The sequence below is a fragment of the Acomys russatus genome, chromosome 21 (assembly GCF_903995435.1).
Source record: "Acomys russatus chromosome 21, mAcoRus1.1, whole genome shotgun sequence".
Lineage (NCBI taxonomy): Eukaryota > Metazoa > Chordata > Mammalia > Rodentia > Muridae > Acomys > Acomys russatus.
Window position 1 is genome coordinate 9,862,573 of NC_067157.1, and position 27,231 is coordinate 9,889,803.

General features: G+C 44.2%; 2 protein-coding genes across 2 annotated transcripts in view; one reads left to right on the forward strand and one right to left on the reverse strand.

Moving 5' to 3' along the window:
* LOC127205081 (uncharacterized) overlaps nt 1-11,504 on the forward strand; it is a 176,460-nt gene extending 164,956 nt beyond the window's left edge. Inside the window, exons 45-47 of the mRNA XM_051164240.1 lie at nt 2,614-2,734; nt 8,986-9,113; nt 11,317-11,504. Of these exons, the coding sequence (XP_051020197.1) occupies nt 2,614-2,734; nt 8,986-9,113; nt 11,317-11,442 (375 nt within the window). The 3' untranslated portion in view covers nt 11,443-11,504. The remainder of the gene's footprint in view (nt 1-2,613; nt 2,735-8,985; nt 9,114-11,316) is intronic.
* Nucleotides 11,505-16,731: 5,227 nt separating this feature from the next.
* Cd164 (CD164 molecule) lies at nt 16,732-26,878 on the reverse strand. The gene is made up of 5 exons (XM_051164154.1): nt 26,671-26,878; nt 23,984-24,070; nt 22,683-22,754; nt 18,330-18,386; nt 16,732-16,958 (listed from the first exon to the last, which is right to left on the reverse strand). Exons 1-5 carry the CDS (start codon nt 26,834-26,836, stop codon nt 16,792-16,794), a joined length of 549 nt encoding a protein of 182 aa, XP_051020111.1. The 5' UTR covers nt 26,837-26,878; the 3' UTR covers nt 16,732-16,791.
* Between the last annotated feature and the right edge of the window lie 353 nt (nt 26,879-27,231).

The window sequence follows — 27,231 nt, forward strand, 5'->3', positions numbered from 1 at the left end:
AACCTGACACAGAGGTGCTTTACACGTATCTGTGAATGAATAAAGCCCTTAATTCTTTCACTAGAGATAATAAGATACAGAAAAGCAATTTGAAAATTAAATCAAACTATTATTATTGGTCAAGGGTTTCAAGGGCTCTAGGAGAAGTTTGCTGAGGAGAATTAAACTGAACTGAGGGAACACTGACTAATACTTTTGAGGGAATGAAAAAGAGCCGATGAGCTACTGCAGAATAAAAAGGAAATTAGAACCTTCACATTTATAACCTGGGCGTGGTGACCCGTGTCTGTAGTCGGCACTAGGGTCACTGGGGCATGAGGACTGCCCTGAGTTAGAAGTTAATCTAAGCTACGTAGAGAGAACACCCACAAAATCCTGACCTTTCCAGCCTTGTTCTGTTCAAGCGATGGATGGCTCTGTGGGGACTGACTCTCACCGAGTCTTACCAGGGAGCTCAGTGGTACAGAGCGTATTGGCATGTTTTGCTTTCATCAGAAGGCCTCGTGCTATATAATAATCCCAGGAAGCGCAGGGCGCAGGATTCTGCAGGGCCCGCTTCAGACAGGCGTTCAGTAATAACCTTTTAGGTGGCTCGGGAGATTGCTAAAGCCCGGGAACCAACTTTTTCCTCCCAAAGCTAGGAAAAGTGACCTAGGTACCAACCTCATAATGACCATTCATTAAAATCCTGCTGCCCTTTGCTTGCTCCAGCAACTGCTGACTGTGAGAGAGAGGTCTAGGCCTAATACCTTCAAGCCGGCTCATACACGGCTACTTACCCGTATTATGTTTTCCTGTTGCTGTGGTACAACATGTGACAAAAGCAATTTAAGGGAGGAAGGGTTTCTTTGGGCTCACAGTGTGAGGGGACACGGTCCATCACAGCAGAGAAGGCAAAGGTAGCTGCTACATAGAAGCCCTGTCTCCAACACACCTGTAATCCTAGCACTCCGAGAGGCAGAGGCCAGCAGATCTCTCTGAGTTCAAGACCAGCCTGGTCTACAAATCAAGTCCAGGCAGCCAAGGCTACACAGAGAAACCCTGTCTCAAAACAAACAATCAAAAGGAAGTGAGAGACAGAAACAGAAGACAGAGATAGAAACAAAGAGACAGACAGACATGTAGGTACACACACACACACACACACACACACACACACACACACACAAAGGAGAGAGAGACTATAAACGTGATAGTTAACAATAAACATTTATTTTATCACATTTAAGTTTGAAAATGAGGTATTGGCCAGATTCATTCATTTCTTTCTTTTTCTTTTCTTTTCTTTCTTTTTTTTTAATTTATTTTTTTATTGTTTTTTTTTTTTTTTTTTTTTTTTTTGAGACAGTGTTTCTCTGTGTAATAGCCCTGGCTATCCAGGTGCATTTCTTTCAAAGGATGTAAGAAAAAAAAGATCTGTCCCATGACACCTCCTACTTTTGGGTGGTGGTTGGTAATTCTTCTCTTTGGAGGTCTAGTTCTTCAATTTCTGCCTGTCTGAAGTGGCTCTTCCCCAGGTCTTCTTTTCTTTATTTGTACCCTTGTCAATTCTTCAAAGACTAAAGGCGATCGTCTTTGGATTTCAGCCCAACCCTAGATCCAGTGTGACCTCATCTTCTTAATTATATCTCTGAAGACCCTATGTCAAATAAAGTCACATTCTGAGTTTCCACGTTTTGTTTTATTTTTCGAGACAGGGTTTCTCTGTGTAGGCTTGTCTGTCCTGGACTCCCTTGAGGCTGGCCTCAAACTCACAGTGATCCACCTGCCTCTGTCTCCCCAGTGCTGGGATTAAAGGCATGCGACACCACACCCAGGTCTTAAATGTGAGTTTTTTTGGAGACAGTATTCTACGCACGATTGTATTTCTTCTTCATCATTGTCATAGTTAAATACAACTACGGACAGGATGGCTTTTAAAGGAGAAATACCTGTGATTTATGCAAATGAGGGACACTTTGGATCCCTCCCTTGCCTGGCTAGGGCACACTACTAGGTCACTATGCGATGCAGAGCTAGTCTCGGGGAGTAATCTTTTTCTTAGACATGGTGGGGGGTGTGCTCCTGGCCTTCACATCAATGGCCGAGCTGTAATAGTGATCTGGAAGAAGATCCCTCTTTCCACTGCTTAAACTGTCCAGGATGCTCCTGTGGGTCCCACTTCCTTTTATCCACCCAGTAGAAAAGTAATTTTTAAAACAAAGTGGATAAAGGTGCTTGCCTCCAAATTTGATGACATGCATTTGGTTCATTGGCGACCCATGGGTAGGAGTGAGCCAGCTCCCACAATTGTCCTCTGCCAGGTGCCCAGAGACTGACATACAGACACACAGACACAGATAGAGAGATAGAGAGATAGGTAGGTAGATAGATAGATAGATAGATAGATAGATAGATAGATATTTTAACAGACACAAGTAGATTAAAAAATAACCTAGTGATTCTAAAGCAAGGATACACAGGTAGATCTTGGCTCTCTTTAATTCAGTTTTAGCTGTTCATTCTGGCCTGAGTCCAGCCTTGGGCCCACACTGTCCCTCAAAGGTCACCTGGAACCAGAGGAGCTAAAGCAAGCACCCCAGCGCATGCCCTCTTCCGCCCCTCTCTCCTCAGATGAGGAGCCGGCTTGCTCAGGAGCGCAGTGTGAAGCAGGAAGCCTTTCTGCGCCTGCGGGACCTGCAGAGTCAGCTTCTGGCCGCGGAGCAGCCATCTATCCGGAAGGGCTCCCCAGACCGTGAGCACACCCTCCTCTGCCTTGGGGGCGGGCATGCGTGGAAGGGGGGTTCTCCATGACTCCAAGACTGGGGAACAGCCGAAGGCTAGGCAATGGGCTCTGCGTGAGTGTGGAAGGAATGACTAACATACGGATTAAAAAACAGTTCTCTGGGGCCTGGAGAGATGGCTTAGAGGTTAAGAGCACTGACCGCCCTTCCAGAGGTCCTGAGTTCGATTCCCAGCAAACACATGGTGGCTCACACCCATCTATAATGTGATCTAACGTCCTCTTCTGGCCTGCAGGCATACATGCAGACAGAGCACTGTATTCATAATAATAAATAAATAAAAATATTAAAAAAAAACAGTTCTCTGCACTAAATTGTCTACTTAGTTTGATCAGTCACAACTGGTGAGAGGTGTGTGTAAACTGAAGAACATTAGAACATTAAATATTGCATTGCTTGTCGGAGGAGCATCTTAATGATTTTGAGGCACCATGGACCACAGTTCTAAGGTGTTATTAATACATAAGGAACACTAGAATTGCTGGGTGCTGGGAGCTCAGGGGCCTCTGTGAAGATGCCCCCCGGGGTTAGTCCTCTGGACAGTGTGGACCCCAGACCCTGGAACTGCTCTACGCTGGCTTCCTGCCCTGTTAGAAGGGTACTGGATCACTTCCAGATTGGTCAGAAATATCATCAAATGTTGGTTAACTGCGCTTGGCCATCATCACGAGCAGGCAAGTTCTTCCTGGTTGAGTGTGCAGGCTTTTGAGGAAAACCACCAGGCCCATGGTGCTGCTAGCTGTGTGACTTCAAGTAGATTAAATGACTCCCCACAGGAAATGTGGGTACCTACATCCATGGCTTGTTCCTCCTATTAAATGGAACAGCACACATATGATATTTAGCGTAATCTTTCGTCAGGGATTGTACAAGACGGGCACTACTACGGTTTCATACATGTGTTTAGTTCCTTATCTGTGTTTCCTTTGGCTGCGTACCAACATGAGTGAGCTGAGGGGGAAAAAAAACACCCTTCAGAAGCAGACTAAATGAAGTGATTTGAGGTGCCCGAAGAACACAGCTGGTCTTGTCCGCGAGGCCCATGGGCCCTCCTCCCTGCGTCTGGGCTGGCCTCGCCCTGGAAGGGCACTTTGGTGTCCCTGCCCAGCTTTACTAAGTGCTGGGCCAGCCCTCAGGCAGACTGTCCTGCTGTGTCCACTGCTGCCGAGCCTCTACATGCCTTTTGCTGTGCAGCATTTCTTTTCCCCTTCTCCTCTGCTTCTCTCCCACCAGACATCTCTGCAATCCCTTTTGAGTAATGTCTCCTTGAGAGCTGCCATCCTGGATCATAGATATCTGCACATTTATGGCAAACAGCCAGAAGAGAGCACTCAGGAAGGTCCCTCCTTCCCAAGTTTGAGGAAGGAAGGACTTCTCTAGTAGAGAGAAGTTACCTCAGGCTTTAGGCCTAGCACAGTGTGTGTGTGTGTGTGTGTGTGTGTGTGTGTGTGTGTTGGTGGGGGGCGTTTGGAGCTGGATCTGAGCCACCCAACACACAGGCAAAAAAGCCAACAATTGAATCTTTAGACTGTGCTTTGTTCACGGAGCCAGCAATTTGAGAAGACACTGAATTAACGTGGTGAAGATTTGTCTTCTGTGTCATTACAGTCAGCAGATTACATGGGGGGGGGCTGGGGGGAGGAAACAAAGGCAGTCAGTAATTGCAAAGTTTCCTCTTGCTCCTCTGGTCAGGTGGTCAGTCTTGTCTTTGAGGTTTGCGGTCTTGCCACTCGGCTCCCCATCTCCTCTCAGTGTGCAGGGGGCAGCTTCATGGATACGCAGGCCGCCACGTCTGACTACCTGGATTAACGGTTAACTCAGAACAAACAAACCACCGACAGTATGCACCTGCAGATTCCTTCCTGCAGAATGGAAAACAAATGTGCTCAAGGCAGGCAGGCAGGCAGGCAGGCAGGCAGGCCTCTCTAACGATTCACCCAACAGCCTGGCTGCTTTACCTGCTCTCTTCAAACACAACCCTCTTCAAACAATTCCCCTAGCAACCTCAGATCTCCTCCTGCCTGGGACTACACATGCAGCAATGGTTCTCCGCCCCTAGCTATAATCAAATGCTAACCGTTTCCATCTGAATATATTCTCGGCCTAGTCTGATATGAGACAGAAAGGCTGGTTTGGCCTAAGCTGAGTTTGGGTGCATGTGCAGGAAGGCGAATTGTGTCCTCAAAGTGAGCTTTTAGGGACATTACCCTACGTATCAAGTTATGCGTCTGCAACCGGGTGTGCGTGTGATGGTGAGATGCATGATGGGAAGGGGCTATTCGTAGTAGGGAAAAATAATTATATAACCTAATCTGAGGGTCAAAAATAGATAACCACCCAGTCTGTGCCCCTCATGAACCAGCCTCCTCCTTCTCTTGAGCCCCAGGAGAGGAAACCTTAAACAGTGACCCTGGTCACTCTTGTGGCTGGCTGTCACTCTTGACAGCATGTCCCCCTCTCATGCGTGCTTTGCCTTGCTTTGAACAGCACTGCCATGCAACTTTTGCAAAGCTGTGCTGTTCCCTGTTTCAATGCTTGAAAAAAAGAGCTCAGGAACCTGGAAACGCCTGGCCCGGGACTCTCACTGAAGGTGGTTTGGCTGAGCGAGGAGGGTAGGGTAGTGCAAAGCCTAGAGGCTGGGGATACCTTCAGGGGTGGAGCTTAGAGCAGAGGGCCTTTGGTTGCTGTGGAGCTGCTTGCACAAAGGATTCGAGTTGTTCTTGCAGGGTTCCCTTGTCACCAAGGAATTCGGGTTCCCTATTGTGGCTTCCTAGTGTTTTTGGTGGAAGAAGTTAAAAACAGACTCAGGAAGCTAAAGGAACATTTTGCTAGAACTTGAGAGGCTAAGCGGCCTCCACCTCAGCAGCCGCAGTGAGGGAGGCAATGGGAGGAGGAGAGCCGCCTTTCCAGTTAGGGTTGTTTTCAGCAACAGCGGTCAGTGGCAGCTGGTATTCAGAGAAAGTGTAAGATTGTTGGGAGTAACAGGAGATGTGCTAGGATTTTGGCTAATAGAAACTAAAAGGATTAAAAAGAAGGAAAAGGAAAAGGAAAAGTTGTGGGTTTTTAGTTTGAAAAGCATGCAGGCTTAGTGTAAAGGTCTGCGAGCATCTGCACGGGGAAGATTTGGTGTGCCTAAGTAGGAGCTGCCTTCTGAGGGAGGTAAATATTCCTCTAGTCTACTTAGCATGTCTTCAGCATTCCTGAAGGATGGGCTTTCTGGCCAGTTGACTGAGAGACCCATTAAGATGAATTCTTTTTGTTGTTGTTGTTGCTTTTGTTTTAAACTTTTAAAATTTTTATTTATTTATTTTTATTTTATGTGTAAGGATTGCTGTGCCTGAATGCGTGTGCATGCAGCAGGTGCAGAACCCGGGTCCTCTGGAACCGGAGGTACAGGCAGTTGTGGGCTGCCGTGTAGGTGCTGGATCTGAACCCGGGTCCTCTGGAACCGGAGGTACAGGCAGTTGTGGGCTGCCGTGTAGGTGCTGAATCTGAACCCGGGTCGTCTGGAACCGGAGGTACAGGCAGTTGTGGGCTGCCGTGTAGGTGCTGGATCTGAACCCCGGTCCTCTGGAAGAGCAACCCACTGAGCCATCTCTCCAGCCCCAAGATTAACTCTTTTTCTTTTTCTTTTTTCCAAGCTGTCCTGGACTCACTTTGTAGACCAGGTTGGCCTTGAACTCATAGCAATCAACCTATCTCAGTCTCCTGAGTGCTGGGATTAAAGGCGTGTGCCACCACTGCCCGACACCAAGATGAATTCTTTTTTTTTTTTTTTTTTTTTTTTTTTTTTGGTTTGAGACAGGGTCTCTCTCTTGAGCCTTGGCTGTCCCGGACTCACTTTGTAGACTAGGCTGGCCTCGAACTCACAGCGATCCGCCTGCCTCTGCCTCCGGAGTGCTGGGATTAAAGGCATGCGCCACCACACCAAGATTAATTCTTAAGGGAACAGACAATAGGATATAATTCGAGGGTGGTTTAGAATGTCATTTCTCCAACCAGGCATAGAGGAAGCACTCAGGTTCTATTATTTAGGCCAGGAGGCCTAATAGTGCCTCAGCAAAGCCCTGCTACCTTTACATTAAGGATGGGCAACAGCCAGGCTTGGTGGTGCACGCCTTTAATCTCAGTACTTGGGAGGCAGAGGCAGGCAGATCACTGTGAGTTCGAGGCCAGCCTGGTCTACAAAGCGAGTCCAGGACAGCCAAGGCTACACAGAGAAACTCTGTCTCGGGAAAAAAAAAATGTTTTTTAAGGGATAGGCAAAAACCGATTTGGATCCATATTCAGTGGCCTCCAAGCCTCCTAAATGCCATCTAGCCACCTAACAACCTGAACCCTCAAGAGAGTTGCTAGCTTGCCTCTAGTAGTCATTTTCTCACAGCCATGAAAGCTATACCAATCAGCGTCCCCTTTCCTTCCTGGGCTATCCCAGTGGGCAGGCTCCCTTCCATTACCTTCTCAGGAGTCTGGAGAAATCCTTTACCTGTTTCCTTTCCCAACACTTGTATTTCCTGTCAGTTGAGGGTCCTGGATGACAGTGCTCTAGAGGGCATGACCCAGAGGGAGCCTGCAACTAGCAATTATGTATTGATCATGAGGTGTCAAGACCATAAAGTCTACTAGCTAGGAGCCTTCCGTGAGTGTGGGTTTGATGGCTCATGCCTGTAACCCTGACATCTAGCCCCGATGCTCAGTCTATGCCAGCACTGAAGGCAGGAAGGATTGAGTTTGATGCCAGGCCATATACATACAATCACACACACACACATACACACGTGCGCACACACATGTGTGTGGTGTGTATACATATACAAAAACAATGAAAACCAAACAAACTTGAAAGAAAGAACCCACCTCCCTGGACCATACATTTCTTCTATTCAGTCAAACTTCTTTCATGTTGCAATCGCCCTCTTCACTTGCTTTACTTACTCTGCAGCCCACATTCATTAGGGAGAGGGAGACAGAGACACAGAGAGAAACACGGAGACTTCACATTAACTGCGGTTGTTAATTTGAGCAGTCAGAGGTAGATTTTAATTAACTATTGGGAGTCTTTCCACGATACGGATTGCAGACAGGTCAAGAGTGGCCATTCTCAGTGTGTGACTTCTATCTACTTTATGGGCCAAAGTGGCTGCTTAAGCTTTCCGACCAACAGGAAGAGAGAAATCAGGAAGAGTTCACTGCTCTCTTAAGGGGCACTTCCTGCAAGTTACCTAGGACCTTTGGAGTAGATCTCATCAGCTGAGACTTAGCCCAGAAGGCTGGGACACGTAACTTTTATTGCAGAACACTAAATGTCTGACAAAAATACTGGGGACTACTCCTAAGGAAGAAGAAGAGGAAGAAGAATGGCACTGAGGGACAAGGACAGGTCTCTGTCATACCACCATTTGCTTTTCACTGCCACCCATGTTGCCAGGATCAGAGTTCCCCAGCTCTAAGTACGTGGGCACTACTGCGTTCCCACCACCTCCCTCAGCCATGCTTAATCAGATAGCTGAACACCTCTCAGCTGCTCTTCCTGCTCCTTTCTGTGCTGTCGACCCTTGGGGCAGTCAGTCCTCTGCTTTCAATCTTTGTTTCTAGGCCCTTCCACCCACAGCCAAGCTCTAAAGAGCAGAGCCATTTGGAGCGATGTCTGACTCTTGTCCCATTGTTTCTGGGTGATGAGAGCCTTGGATCTTATGGCTTTAATCACTGTCAAGTCTACACCTGCAGCTCAGAACTTTCCTCTGTGCTCTAGACTTGTACATCCAGTGACTACTGGATGCCCCTGCTTCGGAGTCTCTAGGTCACAAGTTCAACAGGTAAACCAGGACCCATCTTCAACTGTTTCCAGTCTGACTCCTTTTGGGAGGGAGGTGCTTGCTGTCTCAGTCATTAGTGTTGCCAAATACCCAGTTGACTTGAGCCAGAATTTGAGTGCCCAGTGTCCTTACCTATGATTCTAGTTCACTAACCACAGCCTATCAATGAGAGTAGCCCGCAGTCTACCCACACTTACCTCTCAGAGACCAAATCTCCTGCGATTTCCTCTTCCCTTAGTCTTGTCATCCCCAGGCAAAAACCCTTGTCCTCACTTTGACATCCTTCCTTGAATTCAATGCTTAGTTTAAGTTCTAAATGTTCCTAAATTCAATCTGGCTCTGTGCATTGTAATAAGAAATCTACTGTCTTTTCTTTTACTTTACAGGGCTTATATCCCAGACCCGCTGCTCCCTAAACTCTGCTTCAACATTATCCAGATACTCTCACCAACATTGTTCAAAGACTAATGTTATGGGCAGCAAAATGACAAGAAGAATTCAAAGACCAAAGACTGTGAGTGATGAAAAGCTTGATTTTATGTAAGAAACAAACAAACAAAAATTGTACTGAGTGTTGTAAGTCTAGGGTCAGTTGAAACTTACAGGAGAACAATTGTACATTGGAATATTACCCAGGTAGTTTGGGTCTGTTTTACACAGTTCCAATGTTGAAATAAACACAAGGGCACTTTCTGGATTACAATTTACTCAATGGCCCTGGAAATCAGTATGAGAGCTTTGCTGTAGTCTATTCTTTAATCATCTACAATAATTAATTACCAGTATCATTGGGTCTCTTATCAGGATTCTTCTTGCCTCCATCTTTTATTTGATTGATTGATTTGGTAAACATATGTCATATGCATATCTGTGCATGTTCCAGTGCGCGCGCGCGTGTGTGTGTGTGTGTGTGTGTGTGTGTGTGTGTGTGTGTGTGTAGTCCACCACATTGGTCCTCGGGATTAAACTCAGGCCATCAAGCTTGGCAGCAAGCACCTTTACCTACTGCACCTTTCCTTGTGTTGTATTGATTGAAAGTGTAATTTCGCAACTAGTTTTAAAGGACGTCTGTTGCAGCATTTAAAATATAGTTAAGAAAGGCTGGAAAGAAGGTGGAGCCAATGAGGCCTTACCAGGTCAGGGCTACTCACTATGGTCACCACCCACTCCACTCCTTGGCCTCTATACAATTATCTTTCCCTAAACTGTGAAATTCTAGTGGAGTTGTTCTTCAATATCCACAAGGAGTTGGTTCCAGGACCCCCGTGGCTACCAAAATCCACAGGTGCTTAAGTCTGTGACATAAAATGTGTAGCATTTGCATACTGAATAAAAAAAAGGGGGGGGGGGAGAAAAAGGAACATGACTACCCCTAGGTATGGAGGAGAAAGTTTATTGTAGATATGTGAGAGAGCATAGCCAGAGGCAGGGACATCTGGAAGAGTCCAGAGTGGACATGGCCCTGAGCTGTGTGAGGAGAGAGGGAGGAGGTGCAACAGCCAAGAGGCCCAAAAGAGTGGACAAAAGGGACACGTAACCAAAATGCTTGGGTTAAATAGGGAAGAGTGGCTGGCTGAAGGGCAGCCCAGGCCCTGGGCTGGAGAGGTTTAGGGTAGGGGCTGGGGTATGCTAGCCAGAAGGACCCTGTAATAGGTAGGAACTGAGGAATGCCAGGAGAACCTGGCAGCCAGGTCTGCTTTGATATGGTAAATAGGCACTTCAGCCATTTGTCTTGGGTTTGAAACTTAACACATACGATCTATGTACAACCTCCCATATACTTGAAATCCCCTCTTGATTACTTGTAATACTAAAACCATGTAAATGGTATACCATATAAATCTTTTAGGGAAGGTTGACAGAAAAAAAAATCTGTGCATGCAGTACAAATTCGATCTTTTTGATATATTTTTTTAAAATCTGTGGTTGGTTGAATCCATGAATACAGCTTGGGGAAAAAATCTGTACATTTTTTTGTGTAGAGGGAAACAAGATATCTCATGATCCAGCCCATCTTCCTGTTACTTCTGAAAGCTCTGAGCACTTTGGGGTGTTGGTGATCATAATCCTTGTGGTTGAAGAGGCTAAGTAACTCTGTAGCGCAAGGGAGCCCTATCGTATGTGAGAAGCTTCACAGGGTAATGGAGTAGGGCTAATTACTTGTTGGCTATTTTACCAAAAAAACCCTCTAAGATACAAAACAAAACAAACAAACTAACAAAAACCCACTAAATAAACTAAAACCAACCCCACAATGAAGTATCTTGAATAGGGGAGGTCTCCCCCCTGCACCCCCTCCAGCCCCAATATGAACACACAGGCAACACACAGCATGAGTTGAGGCACTTCAAGCCTATCTGTGGTGTGACTCCTAAGCAAGTAGGAGATAAGACAGGAAAAAATGTTGACTGCCTGGAATGTAGACATGACTGTGAAATATATGCAAATGACCTTTTTTTTTTAATAAAAGAAATTGTGCATGCTGACACAAAAGAATACTGAAGAATGTTTAGGTTATTCCTGGCTGGCAAGTCTTCTTATGTGGAACTGCCTTTCCACTGATGGATTTGTCCTTGACTCCCCTAATGGCAAGGCCCACCAAAGATCACTTCCAGACAGAGCCAGTGATGTTAGTCTCAATGGCAGCAGACCCTTTGCTGTTATGAGACTCCTTTGCCACCTTTAAGAAAATAAGCAATCTCAACTTGCTATTACAGGTGCCGACTAAGTACAACAAAAGGACCAATGATACTTCTCTACCCAGTGTGGCAGAAAATGCTCAACTTACGACGTTTCAAGCCCAAACAGCTCCATCCAGAATTTCATTCAGACCTGAAAGGTAATCTTGGGGGTGTCTATTTTATGTCTGTGTCCATTTAGATGGACAAAGATGACTCCAGCTCCATTAAACCTTTCGTCTAGCTCTTCTTCTCAGTTCGTGGCAGACAGTACTGAAGAGCTGAGATGAATTCATCTTGAGTGTTCCAGTTGAAGCCAGATTTGAAAACATTCAAGTACCGATTTGTTTTCTACAAGCTAACTCTGGCTATTGGCTGGCGGCAGTCTTCAGTTTGAGTTTTGAGTAACAAGGTGGGTAGGGTGGGCCGCAATGCAGGGCCTTGATGCTGAGCAGCTGGCTTTATTAAGAAGTGAAGACCAAGGACTGAAAGCTAGCTCCCCCTAGGATCCTGTTCAGTTCCAGCGTCCACATGACAGTTCACAATGCTCTGTAATGCTACTTCCAGGGACCTCAGGTTTTCTCCTGGCTTTTGTTAGTGGGCATGCATGTGGTACATATGTGCAGGAAAACATACATATGAAATAAGGTTAAAACGTAAGGAAAAAAAATTTTTAAAGAGACAGAATCTTACAGTTCAGGCCACTCAAATCACCCTGGAGTGGCTGGACTGGGCTTCTGACCCACTTACCTCTACCTCCCATGTGGCTCTATCTTTTTTGCTTTTCATCAAAACGAAGTGAGACTACATTTATTCAGCGACAACTAAGTAGACAAAACGTGTTTTTCTGTGAAGAGAACCCCTGGGGAGTTGTGTCTGCAGAGACTGTACCGAGGAGACTAGAATGCTGCAGGTCCAGCGGCTGATTCCCTATCCTGGGCTAGTTCTGATGCCCAGTAAGAGCCATTCGTTGCCCACCTCTGTGTTGAACATCCTATTACTAGTAAAAACCTTTTGGTGTCTAAAAGCTAGGAAATGCCATCAAATAGCATCTTAGGCCTATAGGAAAGCTCCCCCATCTCCCTGTAACCTTCAATGTATCCACCATCGTATTTTAAACTTGATTGTGAATTTCTTTATCCTGTAAAACTTCTCAAGCTGCTTCCATGTCTGACCATGGAATTTGGAGTAATCTGAATCTGTGTTTCCAGGCCATGGCCACTCAAATTGGCTCCAGAATAAACTCTTGCACTTTATAATGATGGCTGTGGTATGTGGATCAACATTTAATACACTGAGTAATAGGCAAAGCAAGATGCAGCCTCCTTCCTGTCCTTAATTGCTGGGGAGCCCAGCAGAAATCAGAAGTTGCACAGTTCATAGGCAGAGAAGAAAAATCAAGAAGGAAGCTGCCAAAGGTCCCATGGAAGCAGACCAAAGAGCCAAAGTGACACCAACATGCTTCACAAAAGCAACTACAAAACCATCCCAAACCTTCCAACTTATATCTGGCATCCAATAAGCATCTACCAAGCATGCATCAAAACCAGAACTGCAGCTCATAGTGTAGGTAGAAAATTCAATGGAAACTGACCTAAATGTTGGTATGTAGATGTTAAAAACTATTATCCCCCCAAATTTAAACACACACACACAAATAAAACCTATATAGAGAAACACACAAACAGATTACATTAACTACAAACATACCAGAAAATGCTACTGAATTTAAAGGGGCGATTTTAATTAATCTAGTATGCAACACAATGGGTTGTGCATCAATTTCTAGCCACCTCTCTAAAACTATGTAATCTCCATCAAGGCAGAGGACATGGGTCCACTACCAAAGGTTGGAAATCTTCCAAATATGAAAACTGTTAAGGGTTGCTCTGGTAATCTGTATATTCAAATGCTGAATTCTGGGCCCCAAGATCTGGTTGCAGACTGAAGAGGGCACTGTCGGGTGCACTCATCAAACTTTACTCCAGAATTATCTGACTGGTTAATAAAAAAGCTGGACAGCCTATAACTGGGTGAGAGAGGAGGTGGCGCTTCCATTCCCAGGCTTGGGGTCTCAGGTAGGGACCACAAGGCGAGAAACGGAGAGGAGGATGTGGCCTGATGGAACAGAAACAGCCCAGACAGGACGATAAGGCAAGTAAACTGGGGCACACGGAGCTAGGAAATAGCAAGACTAACATAGAGGATTAGAATAAATGCATTATCTGCCCAGTTATTGAGCCTAAGGCTTATTAATAAATCTAATAAATCTGTATCATTTATCTAGGAACTAAACCGGGTAATTAGAAAAGCCTCCCTTCCTCAAAATATAAACTATCCTTATAAAACCATATCCAACAGCTCAACAGACGATCCCCAAACACGAGAAAGGGAAACTACAACACAGCCCACAGTAATCACCTTGCCTGACATCAGTAGCAGAGAAAAGCGTGTGCAGAACAAAGTGCTGACAGACTCATCACAGGACAGCTCAGGTGAGAGGACGAAGGGCCAAACATTCACAAACGTGTGTGGCTATAAATAGGAACACTGGATTCCATATTCAAAATTATCTTTAAAAGTAATTGATTTACTACCAATCATGTATGAGCACAATGGCTTTTGCACTGACTACAAATCAGGTAGCAAGACGCACAAAAGCTGGATTGATCAACAGCTGTACTAACAAAACCCCAAACATTTATCTACAATAAGCACAGGTTTGGGGGGAAACATACAGCCTACTTCACTATTATTTAATCTCAGTAATTTGTACTAATGTTTTAGGAAGCTTACTAAAGTCTTATTACCCAATGATAACGCTAACTTGGAACCAGAAGCCTCATTTTTAAGGCAGATCACTGAATCCACCCTTACATCCAGACTTGCAAGGAGCAGAGAATAACCTTACGGTAACCCAACCGCTCACACAGACATCTGTGCACACAGCCCAAAAGAACCGGTCTTCACGTGGTACTCCATAGCTCTGTCTGTACTCTAAACAGCAGCCCAGTTTTCTCCCACACGTACTCTGAATTAAAGTGCAGGATGTGGCTAGCAAGATGGCTCAGGCACCCTGAGATCAACCCTTGAACCCACAAAGTTGAAAGCAGCACCCACTCCACAAAAGTCCTGCGACACACACACTCTCTGGGTTAACGCCAGCTTGAGGAGTGTCCCTTCTGTCCTCTGCTCAGCTTCACTGACTAATTCACAGCCCACAGTTACCATCTACTACAGGAGTAACAGAGCAGTGGACAACCAGCCTCAAACAACAGGTAAAACAAACGTTAAATTTCATAATCAAAATGTGACACTTTTAATCAATAGAGACTAATTCAATAAACGTATTTATTTTAAATCAGTTTGGTACACATACAGATTAGTTTTATAGTTTTTAATGAATGCAAATAGAAACAGATTCTAAGTACAGCAGTGTCTGCTTGTGCAGCAAGTATAGGAAAGGTAAAATAAGGTATTTGATAGAACTAGATCTTAGGACAAATCAGATGAAAACTCTGAAAAGGTTTCTATATACCTTCTGGATTAAAAAACCCAAAAATCATTAATGGCTCAAAATTCTACCTTGCTAAAGCAAAGATGGGAAACAGTCAGGACAGCTGTGATTTCTGTGGCAAGAGCTTATGTAGACTTGCAAAACGTCACTAACTTCCTACAATAATAGAGCAATGCTCAGAATTACAGGAGCTTCAAATTAAGTTACATTCTCACAAAACTTGCTACATGTGCTGACACATATATGGGGCAAGGAATCACTTCGAGGTAAACGACAAACCAATTTTGCCACCTTTCTAAGGAATGAAAATTCTGTGGATTTTCAGAAGAACTTTACCACTCACGTAAGCTAACAGCCACGGCACTGCAATAAGTTTTGTGAGGTGCCTAGAGCATTATAACGCAAACAAAGCTGGGAGGTAAACCTATCTTTCCCCAAAACCTTTGAAGCCAGAGACTCTAAACAAGTAAGGCACTTGAAAACATTAGGTGTATGTACAAATGTGCAAGTAAAACAAACTTCAGCTGTACCATCAAGTGACAAAGAAGCAGAAGCTTCATTTTAAGAGTACAAGGAGTTTCACTTTATGAAACAACCCAAATCAACCTGTTGTTTTCTACTGTAAAACCCTGGAAACCAAGCACTAAACTGTGCTACTATAAGGAAATTAAACAAAAACTTCAGTGATGTAGGAAACCAAAAACCCATTTCCAATAACAGCCTCTGAACTAGTCCAGTGTGTCAGAGACAAGGGAGAAGTAACTAAAACTAACCACTTAGCACTACAGAAATAAGAGTATGCATGATTATAGCACATGGGAACTGAAACCAAGGAGGAAGAAAAGGAGAAAAGGCCAGACAAACAACAGCCTATTCAGCCAGGGCATCATTAGAAATCTAGAGCAATCTCTTTCAAAACCTCAGGTCACATCTGTTAGAAAACAAAGTGATTGTCTCATTTAAAGAACTAGAAAAGGATTCTAAAACTACTTCCTTCTTGCCTCATGTAAAAGCTACTTTTCACGAAACCCTGGTAGGAATCCTTAAGGTATAGCAACATTTGGAGACTCTGTGTATAGAGGGAAAGATAAATCAATTTTATGTCTATTCAACAGCCCTAAGAAAAATGTTAGATGGTTTGCTGTAAGAAAGCCGTTTAGCTTAGAATTATTCTTTAGCTTCTATTTCTCAGCTCTGGGAAAAAATGTTTTTAATTAAACATTAACAGTATGTTAGCTACAAGCAGGTTTACTGCTGCTCACACCAACAGTTACATTCTCAGAGCAAGCTTTAGCTCCCACAGTGTGAACATATTCTGTTCTGCCGACATCTCAGTCTGTCTAAGGCACTGCTGTTTCATAGCACGGAGCTTTATGAGTATGAATAGGACCTGTCACACACCAATGCTCCCTGTGCCCCTCCTTTCTCTAAACCTGGAATGTGATTCCCTGTGTGGCATCTTATTTCTAACATATGTAACGATAGTTTAGTGCTAAATAAATGTAATCTACTTTGAAGTGACAGCCCTCAGTCTACTTGACTGGTGCTCATTTGGCACTCTTCTCAATTCTGGCCACTAAGTTACATCTGGAGCTAGGATGAAAATAACAGATTTGGGTTTTTAAATGACTACATTTAAGCTGCCAGAGTCAAGGTTGCCTGCACGGGGTACCACCTTCCACAACTTACAGTAAGTTACATTTGGCATGTCAAAAGAAAACAATCCCACAGCAGCAGCAGCAGCAGTAGCAGCCATTTTAAACAAAAGACGAAAGCCACACGGATTCATGCAGAATATTTTAAATATTCCTGTAGAGCAAAACGGTTTAACTGACTTTTCTTCAAGGATGATGCTCCAAAATATCCTGTGTGCATCCTTTGGAAATATAAAGATCCTGGAACAGCGTCTTCCACATGGGACTTCTCGAAAGATGGTATTTTGGTTTCAGTGAGCTACTCAAGTTAACTGCCAGTCCGTATTAGTTTAATGGGTCTGTTTACAGAGTGTGGTAATTTCGTTCTTTAGACTTGCAGAATTTATAGAGAAAGAAAATTACAGCCTGCACACCCAAGACTAGGACAATTCCTCCAATGAAGCTGGCTGCATCAAAGGTAGACTTCCGCTCCGGCTGTGAGGTGGGAGGCAGAGTGGTATTTGTTGTACCTGCTATGGGGATAAAACAAAGAACGCTCAGTAAGTGCCAAGGCATTTGTAGTTTCCAGACCCACCCTGGGAATCAAGTCTGCCCTGAGTTAAATCCTATACAGTCTTCCTGAGTCAAGCCTTTATAACTAGAATTTATCCCCACTTAAGGGAAAATCACACTCTTTACTCTGGCCAAGATATTATGTGGGCAATATTGCCAGAAGGTTTCAAATATAAAAACAGGTAAGAGCTTTTATGGCATATAAACTGCACCCTTGCAATTTATCAAGTACTTTAAAAACATGCAACAATTTTGTTTATCTATTTTGGTTAATTGCTAAAGTAAATATTTGTTAAAACTTTTTGGCTTTACTAGCTAGAAAAGGTATATAAAAATTCAGTTGTGATTTTTCAAGTTAACAAAAATACTTAACCTATAAATGCAACAAACAAAATAACACATAGTTGTAAATATATTAAATAATATTCTACAAGTTAATTTTACATTATGAGAAAACATTACAAAGCCATAGGAAAACAAATTTGAAAACTAGAATTTCTACAAACAAAATAACTCATAAGGATTTTAAAAGTACTGTCAGTTAATTCTGAAACTATGAAAAAACATTAGCAGGTCAGAAGAAAAAAGATCTTGAGAACTGCAATTGTTAATGGAGGAGAATATTTCAAGAGGAAACAAAAAGGCTATGAGTATGTAGCATCATGAAAGTAAAGTGCAGGCCACTGTTAAACTCCAGCTCGTGCATGCTGGAGCAGAGCACTGACTGCGGGCTCTGGAGGCTTCCATAAGCTTACCACTTTAACACTATCCAGGAGCTGACTTTAGCCAGCACCGAAGAACGCCCTAGGCTCTAAAAACTCCACACAAAAACAAAATTCACTCTAAGTTGTTTTGCATCCTTGTTTTTTTTTTGAGAGTGAAAACAGAATGGCTTCACTGGAACTGCAGAGCAGCACAAGCAGAGGGCACAGCAGTCGCAGGGTAGCAAACAGTCCTTGGATCCCAGCAAGTCAAAGAAATGAGTGACACTTAAGAAAAATAGGGAAGCGCAAATGTTGGCTTTTCAGATATATGTCTAATTAAAAACAACACTCTTATCTTCACCAAAACCATTACAATACTACACCTTGTAAGTAACTGGGAGCTACAAATCAGATTTAGCATCGAAGTACAGAAGGGCTTTATAGAAGAGATTTTTACTAAGTCTAAAGGGCCAGGCCCAAAGTGACCAGACATGAAAAACAGAAGAGGATCCCAGTGGAGCCTCAGCAGCCAGCACTGCCTTGGTTCTCTGTCAGGAGCTGACTCAGTCCATAGATGTCCATGACTAAAACTGGACCCTGGTGCCAGAGCGAGAACACAGTTACCTGATGTGACAGCTGAGGGAGCAGATGTAGGAAAGGAAGGCTGAGCTGTGGGTTTAGCTAGAATGAAAACAAAATGCATTTAAAACCTTTTATTTCTAACTTCCTAATTATCCTACATGTAGATTTAAAAACAACACTTTACATTTTTAGAGAACAGAAGCCAAATTTAGTTAGTGATCCAATGTAGCCATTTGCACATATCCTTACACACTCAGCCAGCATGAGTTTGCGTTTCTGATAAAGACCTGTACATACATGTAACACACACATATCTCGACAAAGTCTGCAAGAAGATAAAGGACAAGCGTACTTAGAAAAGTGACAGATTTCATTCTTTTATCAACAATCTTGCTTCTAAGACAAAGTATATTTGTGTATACAACTGAAATACACAATTGATAAGCTTTGCTTATCTTTAAAGGGACAAAGTAGGATATTACACTTTGTAACGCAAAAGCGGCCAAAGACAAGGCAATGAATGAGCAGGCATGGTTGGGTGCCAATAAAACCTTATTCCTCAGTGTTAGCACCCAGTGCTGGCCCTGATTTGGCTGATCCACTCTACCACTCTATATGGCACTGAAGCACCATCTAAACATAAAATAACCTCTGAAAATGAAGCACTTGGTTATAGGAACTATGAACAGCATCTCCTACTAAGTACAGTCTGAAAAATTCTTGTGCTAGCACTAGAAAAAAAAATTAATATCTGCCAGGTGTGGTGGTGTATACCTTTAATCACAGCACACAAGCTCCAGGCCAGCCAGAGCTAAACAGTGACATACTGTCTCAAAAACAAACAGGACTTTCAACTATAGTTTACTGTGTGTGTGTGTATAAATGCAGGGGTACTCAGATGACATGGCATGAGTGTGGCAGTCAACCCACAGGAGCTTTTCTCATTCTACCATGTGGGTCTCAGAGATTAAACTCAGGCCATGAGGCTTGGTGGCAAGTGCCTTTTTCTCCTGAGCCATCTTGCCAGCCCCCAAATCCTAATATAAAAGGAAGTTCTGAGCTTCAATAGTAATTATACCTCAACACTAGGTTTTAAGACAAATTTCACTAGTGTAAAGGCAGAGATCAGGCCTCTCTAAAGGGCACTGCTGGTACCCCAAAGTAACCAGGGTCCTAGGGGGCTAAGGTATTCTCAGTCTCATAGGACTACGGTAAACTCCAGCCTTTAAAAGCACTGCTGTCCAGAGCCCAATTCCCAGAACCCAGGTAAAGGAAGAAGGAGAAAATGACTCCAAAGTTGTCCTATGGCCCACCTCATCTCTCATTTCCACAGGACTGAGCCCTCTAATTACCCCTCTAACTGGTTATCAATACTAACTGGCCAGTCTTGAAATCATACACATACAAGAAACACGAAATGAATTTAGCAAGCTGTGTTATGTGTACACACACACTCTTGAGCTAGCAAGAAAGGGGCACAGGAGGGCTGCAGGGAGAAAGGAGAAGGGAGACATAGTTTAAAGTAAAGCTGGGGGAAGAACTGAGACACGCACACTCCTCAACCCCAAGGACAGCTTGCCTCTTCAAAGGAAGTAACAGACACAATTGCTACACTAGAAGGTATGATTTCCCAATGTTATTTCCTTTTGTAGTTTATGCTTCCTGTGTAACCAAACAACAATCAAGATATGACAAAATAACTACAAATTAAGTATGTATCAACTTCTTTTCCATCTTAAAGAGATTAGTTTTGTTTGACGTTATGGGGAAAAAGTTTTGCTTGCTATTTGGTTTTCACTATCCACTCTTAAAGAATGGTAAAAGCTAATTCTTTTTGTTAATAGGTAAAATATTGTAACAATTTTAAATCTGAAAAAAAAATTATGTTGACAGTATTTTCAAAATAAGACACTACTTTAGTGAATATACCTTCTGTCCTCTTCATTAAACAAACCCTTAAATTACAAAAATTATTCGTAATCAACAGCAAAGACATCACCACACAGAACAGCATCACTTCTAGTGACAAAACCTAAAACTATATGTACTAAGTACTTCACACATTTTGTCCTCCACGTAATAGATAGTCGTTCTATTATTAGTGATACTATTTGTACAGAGGAAAGGCTACTCAATTAACCACACTGGGTAGGAATGTACAAGCCATGGCTCAAGAGTAAGATTTCAGTGAACTGATGAACTTCATGAAGGCAAGCCTAGCATCCTTCCACTTTACAGACCCACAAATGCATAAAGGAGACTCAGTTCATGAACACGAAACAAAGTGAGCAAGCAGAAAACACACTCAGGATGGTGAAGGAGATGAAGTCAAGCCCACAAGGGTTGGGAGGATCTTCTCGCTCTCTGTCCATAGTTTCCACCCCACAAACTGCTTTTACCAACTTTACCATTTTCTCCGTCAATGACTTCTAGCAAGTACAGAAGCTGAGCAAACAGTACTTTTTGAAATACACGCCTGGTCAATGACAACCTACAAGTTTAGATACCATCTAAGTCCCTGAAGCAAGGCATACAGAGGGGCTTCTCAGTTTTGTTTTCAATCTGTCAAATGTAACAAACTTATTGTCACCTACTACAAGATACTTAACATCTACCTCACTGTGCCCCCACACCTCCTCCACATGTACGAGTAACCCCTGCTTCTTCTGGTATGTTCTCCCCATAGTTCCCAGGGTCATGTCAGTCAGTATCTGCCACAGGCTGTCATCTCTGTCCCACTCAATACATACCTACCTACAAATTCCTAACAAACAGTGTTCACTGACTTTATCCATCTTTCTAATAGCAACAAAGCACTGACTAATTCCTGTCCATACAGTCTCTCATCATCGGGCCTAGTACTTGTCTTGGAACAGATGGTTTAAATACTACTCCTGTAAGACTTTCACTGTCAGTGAGATTAACTAATTGCCCAATCATGAGTGTAAGGGGTAAAGTATATCACCATCTTACAGTAAAAGGGAAAAGAACAACACAGGCACACCTAACTATTATCCACTTTCATAAAAAGTACACTTACTCAGCTATACACACTTCTGAAAACATTTTGGCATACTGCATAATAATGGGAATTTTTCTTCTGTGTTTTCCGAGACTTATAAAGCATCCACAGAAGGTAGGTAGTTCAAGGACTCAACATACTAAACTAAACAAACCTGTTTTAAGCCACTAAAAACAAAATACTCAGAATTATACACACCATCACAAAGGATCCACATTTACACCACTACTATGGTCCATAACTAAATAAATCTTTGCTCATCTTTAAAACTACACCAACATCTCTTAGTTTGTAAGTTATCAACAGGGCTTAAAAATCCACAAATAACGAAGAAGAAAAAAAAATCATCTTGCATTACCTGTAGGCGTGGTTGGCGCTGGAACGGTGGGAGACGGTACTGAAAAAACAAGAGGGACGTTAAGTTGTGTGAAATAAGCCTGCAACAGCAGCTTCACAATCTGGAAACACTATTTTAGCTGAGGTTTATAACAACATCACCCAATTAGTTTCTCCTTCCTTAGAAATGAATCCATCAAATTTTGTGGCATCTCACGTCCCCCTAAGACATTTCTTTGCCTTTCTCAGAGCTAATTAGCCACACTTAGCTTCTAACAAACATCTACAAGGCAGATAGCAGGCCTTACATTTTTCCTTTCCCTTCTTGTGGGCAGGGGAAGAAAATTAACATGACTGAAACACAAACACTCCACCACAGACAATAAGGTTTAAACTATTTTTGAGAAATGACAAGATACAGTGGCAGAGCGAGGCCCTTGCTTGTGTGTGACTTACCCAGCGCTACCCATCCCACACAGCGGGAGATAAGCCGGACACAGTCAAACCCATCAAGCTCACAGCGGATGAGGAAAGCCCTATCAAAACTAGTCAAGTGCGTGCGACTCCCTGTTAACTTACAGTGACATCAGAACAAACAACTGCTGGCCAGCAGGGTGTGCTTACTCCTGCAATCCCAGGACTTGGGAAGTAGAGCCACCAGGAAATAAATGGTTCAAGGCCAGAATGAGCAGCATGAGGGTGGAGAGGAAGAGGGGGGGGGGCGGGGGGAGAAAGGACCAGTTGTTTCAACTAGGATTTTTTCTTCAGGGTAAAGAGTAAAAGCCAGAGTTCCTCAAATATAAACGATAAATATAGAAGTTTACTTAGCTGTAACACTTAAAGGGAAGAACTGAACATCAGTCAATTCAACAAAACAAAGCAGGAAATGAAAAGACTTACACCAACACTTCAACCACCGTCCCTTTTATCAACAGGAACAGGCTACTGGTGTCTGCATGGTAACATGGTCAGAATGCAGCGATGACCCACTCCCACCCCATGTGGTCACAGCCCCCAGCAATAAAGTGAAAACTTACCAGAGCAGGATTCAGTCCGGTTCACCTGGCTACAGTTTTTTACAAATTCACTTGAACAATAGGTCTTATTTCCTATGAAAAGAGAGAGACAAAGAGCAATTACTCGGTTACATTACACCTTTGGCTTTGCTACTAAGCACCAGAACGTTACTAAAACAAAACAAAAACACTTCCTAAATTCGAAGCCAAATACGGCTAGTAAACATCTGTCTGGAAGAGATGTGCCAGAATTTCAAAAGCCAGCTTTAGCTCATAGTGGCACCCCTTCTGTTTTCGTTTTTTTAAAGGTCTAAAGAGCTATTCCTTTCCCATTGTCTTAAAGAAATTTAAAAACCACTTGAGTATACTGAACAGATAACCAGCCAGAATCTACAAGAGGCTACAAGAGGTAAAAGATGTGGTCAAGTCCTTTCAGCAGATGTAGTAGGCAGAGGGTCTGCAGAAGCAGTAGCCGCTCTAGTCCACAATTCCTAAACAGCTCTCCTCAACTGGCAGGCTGGGAAGTGAAAACTGGAGAGCCTCAACAACAAATCTTAAAGCAGAGCTTTAACTCCCACTCCTACACACTGCACATGGAGGTAGGGAACACACCTTGAAGCTCCACTTCATAGCTTAATGTACTCATACCACCAAGTGTTAGCTCCAACCAATAGCGTCATGAGTGTTCTGAGCTTTATGTGCTGCTTCTAATACCCACTGAGTAAAGGAACTTAACACAGGACTATGTTTTTATTGAAAAACAAAACAAAACAGATCCTAACATATCTTTAATAGATAGTTCTGCTGCTAAGGAAAGCTGCAAGCACCTTACCTTATGGAAACAGAGTAATCTACATTGTGCTATTATATCTGAAGAGAACTCTTTCATTTCCACAGACTTAACTTAGCTCACAGCCTTCAAATGTTTGCTAAATTAATGAACTTAACATCACAGAAACACAAGGGCCAAGTGTCCTTCTTGCTGCTCCTTCCCAGCTAAGCATTCAGCAACGCTCCACACCATCTCTTTCCAGGTCATCTCCCAGACAAAGGGCTCCACTTCCAATGAAAAGTACAGGTAATTCTAGCACACCTTACTCCTTCTGCAGATCTAAAAGTTCTCTTCCTTTAAAAGCTACTGAATCTCAACAGTCAAGTGTAAGAAATCCAAATGGGGTCGAGGGAGATTCCAAGGAAAATGTTAAGCGGACATACAAGTGTCAGATTTGGAAAATAAATACTGTACACTATCTTAAATATTCTACAGAATTTCCAAATATTCAAGACTATAAAGTAGAGCTTGTGATCCCAAAGTTTCTTACCTTCTTGGCATTCTAACCAAAAGCAGGTAATATTAGCAATGGTGGTATTAACACAGGAAATACAGCTGTTGTGGCTCTCACAGGTTTCTGGAGGGAAATTATGACATCAATAAATTGATATTTCATTTAGTTTTTTCTGCATCTTTTTTCAACAGTAAGCATTAAATATAGTTCTAATAATTAATAGTGATAAAACTTTATAAACTGGTTTATTAAGGAATTTCACGCATCGGCCAGCAAGATGGCACAGCACGTAAAGGTTGATGACCTGCGTTCAATCCCCTGGACCATGTCTTCTGACCTCCACTTGTGTGCTGTGGCAAGTGTGTGTTCACATATATAGAAATATAGAAAACATTCTTAAAACCTGGCATAGTGTTGCACACCTTTAATCCCAGCAGTTCTAAGGGAGAGGCAGGAGAATCTGAGCTCTAGGCCAGCCTGGTCTACACAGTAAGTTCCACGACAGCCAGAGCTATGTAGTAGGACCCTGTCTCAAAAAGCAAATCAATTTAAAAATTCCAAGCATCAACTATGAAACTATAAGGAAACTTAAGGAAAACAGGCTAGTGGGCATATTCAGTACTAGATTATCAGACAATCCTTCACAAGACTGAAAGACGCCCAGGCATACAGGAATTCTCAAGACAAAACACTAGGGGAAACACTGTTATAACACCAACATAGAAAAATCAGCACTTCCAAACATCAGAGAAAGAAACAAGCTTTAAGTTATAGAGTGAAGGTCTGAAAAACTCAACTCTGATGGTGCCATTCTAGAAACACGCTAACTTCCCCGAGATCTGGTTTTCAGCAGTGGTTTGCTTTCCACGGGGTCCTCTTGACAGGGCCCTTTTCACAGGTGTATGCATGTACATGGATGTATATTTTAACAACTCAGCAATGGAAACCAGTAGGCCTCAACCTGTGTCCCCACCCCTGGGGGTGTGTGTGGGTGGACTGTGTCCCCACCTCTGGGGGTGTGTGTGGGTGGACTGTGTCCCCACCTCTGGGGGGGTGTGTGGGTGGACTGTGTCCCCACCCCTGGGGGGGAGGAACGACTTTCACAGGGATCTGCACATCAGATATTTACATTACAGTTCAGAACAGCAGCAAAATTACAGTTCTGCAGTAGGAACAAAAGTAACTGTATGCACCGCAACATGAACTGTATTAAAGGGTCCCAGCATCAGGAAAGGTGAGAGCCACTGACATAAACCAAACTGTCCAGAAACAAGAACTCAGCCAGCCAATTACAACTCTGCTTCTGGACAAAGAAACCGACTTAAGAGAATGGGGCTAACTTCCTTTCTTTTTAGAAACAGGGTACCTGCAACCTTCTCCTTTGTGTTGTGTTCGCCTTGACCGAACAGTTCTGCAGAAGCCCTGTATCCCGAGAGTTACGCTACTGGAGGCGGGCCGGGCCAGGCCTGGTGGAAGAGGGCATTCGCAAAGTGCACGCCTGATGATGGGTGTAGCATGCGGAAAGCTACTTTGCACACTGAAACTTATCCCGTAATTTCCAGAAAACACAAGTTATCCCCTCCCAGGGCATTTCAATTACACAAAGGCAGTTAATTTGGTACTTCAAGGCTTCTCTCAGTATGCAGAACCCACACATTACAATTCCGGTGGAATATTGTCAAATAAGCAGGAGACCAAAAAAAAAAAAAAAAAATTTTTTTTGTTTATCATCTTAACCACGTCAGAAATTCCCAGAAATCTACTGTGTTCATTTAAAATTTTTTTGGAACTTGGCCCTAGCATCTTTCTGAGTTTAACAAGAAATCGGTTATTCTATGCAGTTTTATTCACATAAAATGCTGAAACTAGAGATGGCACTGGAACAATATTAACTCGAAAAATACGCCAAAGTGAAGTCATTACACTTCCGCTGAGAAGTGTAGGTACTTCTTACCTAGGTTAAGTACAATAACCAATTTAAACATCTCCGTGTTTTCACTTCATTACTTCAAGTTTATCCTGTCTGTCTCATTTGCGCAGTCACAGCCTATGCCAATTTGTACAAACCTTAACAAACCCTAGAGTTGAACAAAAAGGCGTCGTGTTCCTTGATCGGATTTCAACAAAATCGACTGGACTGGATTTCGACCTAACTCCCAAAAACCATCAAAAAAAGACAGGTCGGCGGGTGAGCAGTTTATCTTGCTCTTTTAGAATCGCCCCCCCCCCCCAGGATTTCACCTCCCCCCATGCGCTCTCACACACCCGGCACAAACGTAGGTACGTCCCCTTTACACACTCAAACCTCACACACAGCCAACACGGCTCTGCTAATAATAAGTCAATGCGAAGTTACAGGAGGCTCAACTTCTTAAGAGGCAAGCTTGCTGGGGGCGGGGGGCGGACAGCGACGAGTAATTCATCTTTAAGCCGCCCCCCGCCAAACTTCCGGAAAAGCCTCGAGGGGGAGGACAAGAGCCCGTCCCAGGAGCCCAAAGCGTGCGCCCGGCGCGTCGCCTCGCCCAATTACTCCCAACTGCCACCGCAGAAGCAAGCCACGTCGCCGTCCCGAGCTGCGGCGCTTGGGGACGGCGCCTCCGAGGCCAAGGCTCCAGGAGCGCGGGAGCAGCGCCGCGGCCTAGCTCGCCCCGCCGCCTTCGCTCCCCACCCGTCGGGCGGGGCGGCCATGTTGCGCGGGTCCCACCGGGCCGTCGGGCGCCCACCTGGCGGCGTGGTGGGCGTGAGCACCGTCGGGACCGGCTTGGGGGTTACGGTCGAGGTCCCAGTCGTGTTGGGAGGAGAGCTGCTGCTGTTCTGCTGCGCCGCCGACACGCAGAGCACGGCGAGGCAGGTGGCGGCCCAGAGCAGTCCGCGGGAAACGCCCGACATCGTGTCCTCCTCCCTCAGTCCAGGCGGCCAGGAGAAAGCTGCGGCGAGCCAAGCTCCGTCCAACCCGGCGTCCCCTGCGGCGCCGCCCCCGACAGTCCCGCCCCGCGGGAGCGCGCGCGGGGAGTCACGTGGGTGGTGGGCGGGGCGATGGGCGGGGCGGGCGAGGCCACCTGGAAGCCCCGCAGGAGGGGGGAGCAGCGGCCGGAAGCGCCTGCCTCCATACTGCTCTTGTGGGACAGCTGTCCATGCTTCGCGTGCGGGCCTTCTCTTCCGGAGAGGACCACGCGCGACGCAATGGGCCCTTTCACACGTCTACAACAGGAAAACCTCCCCCCCCATCCCTGGGGAGGATAGAATAGCCCACGTGACGTAGCGAGAGGCGGCCACGTGACCTC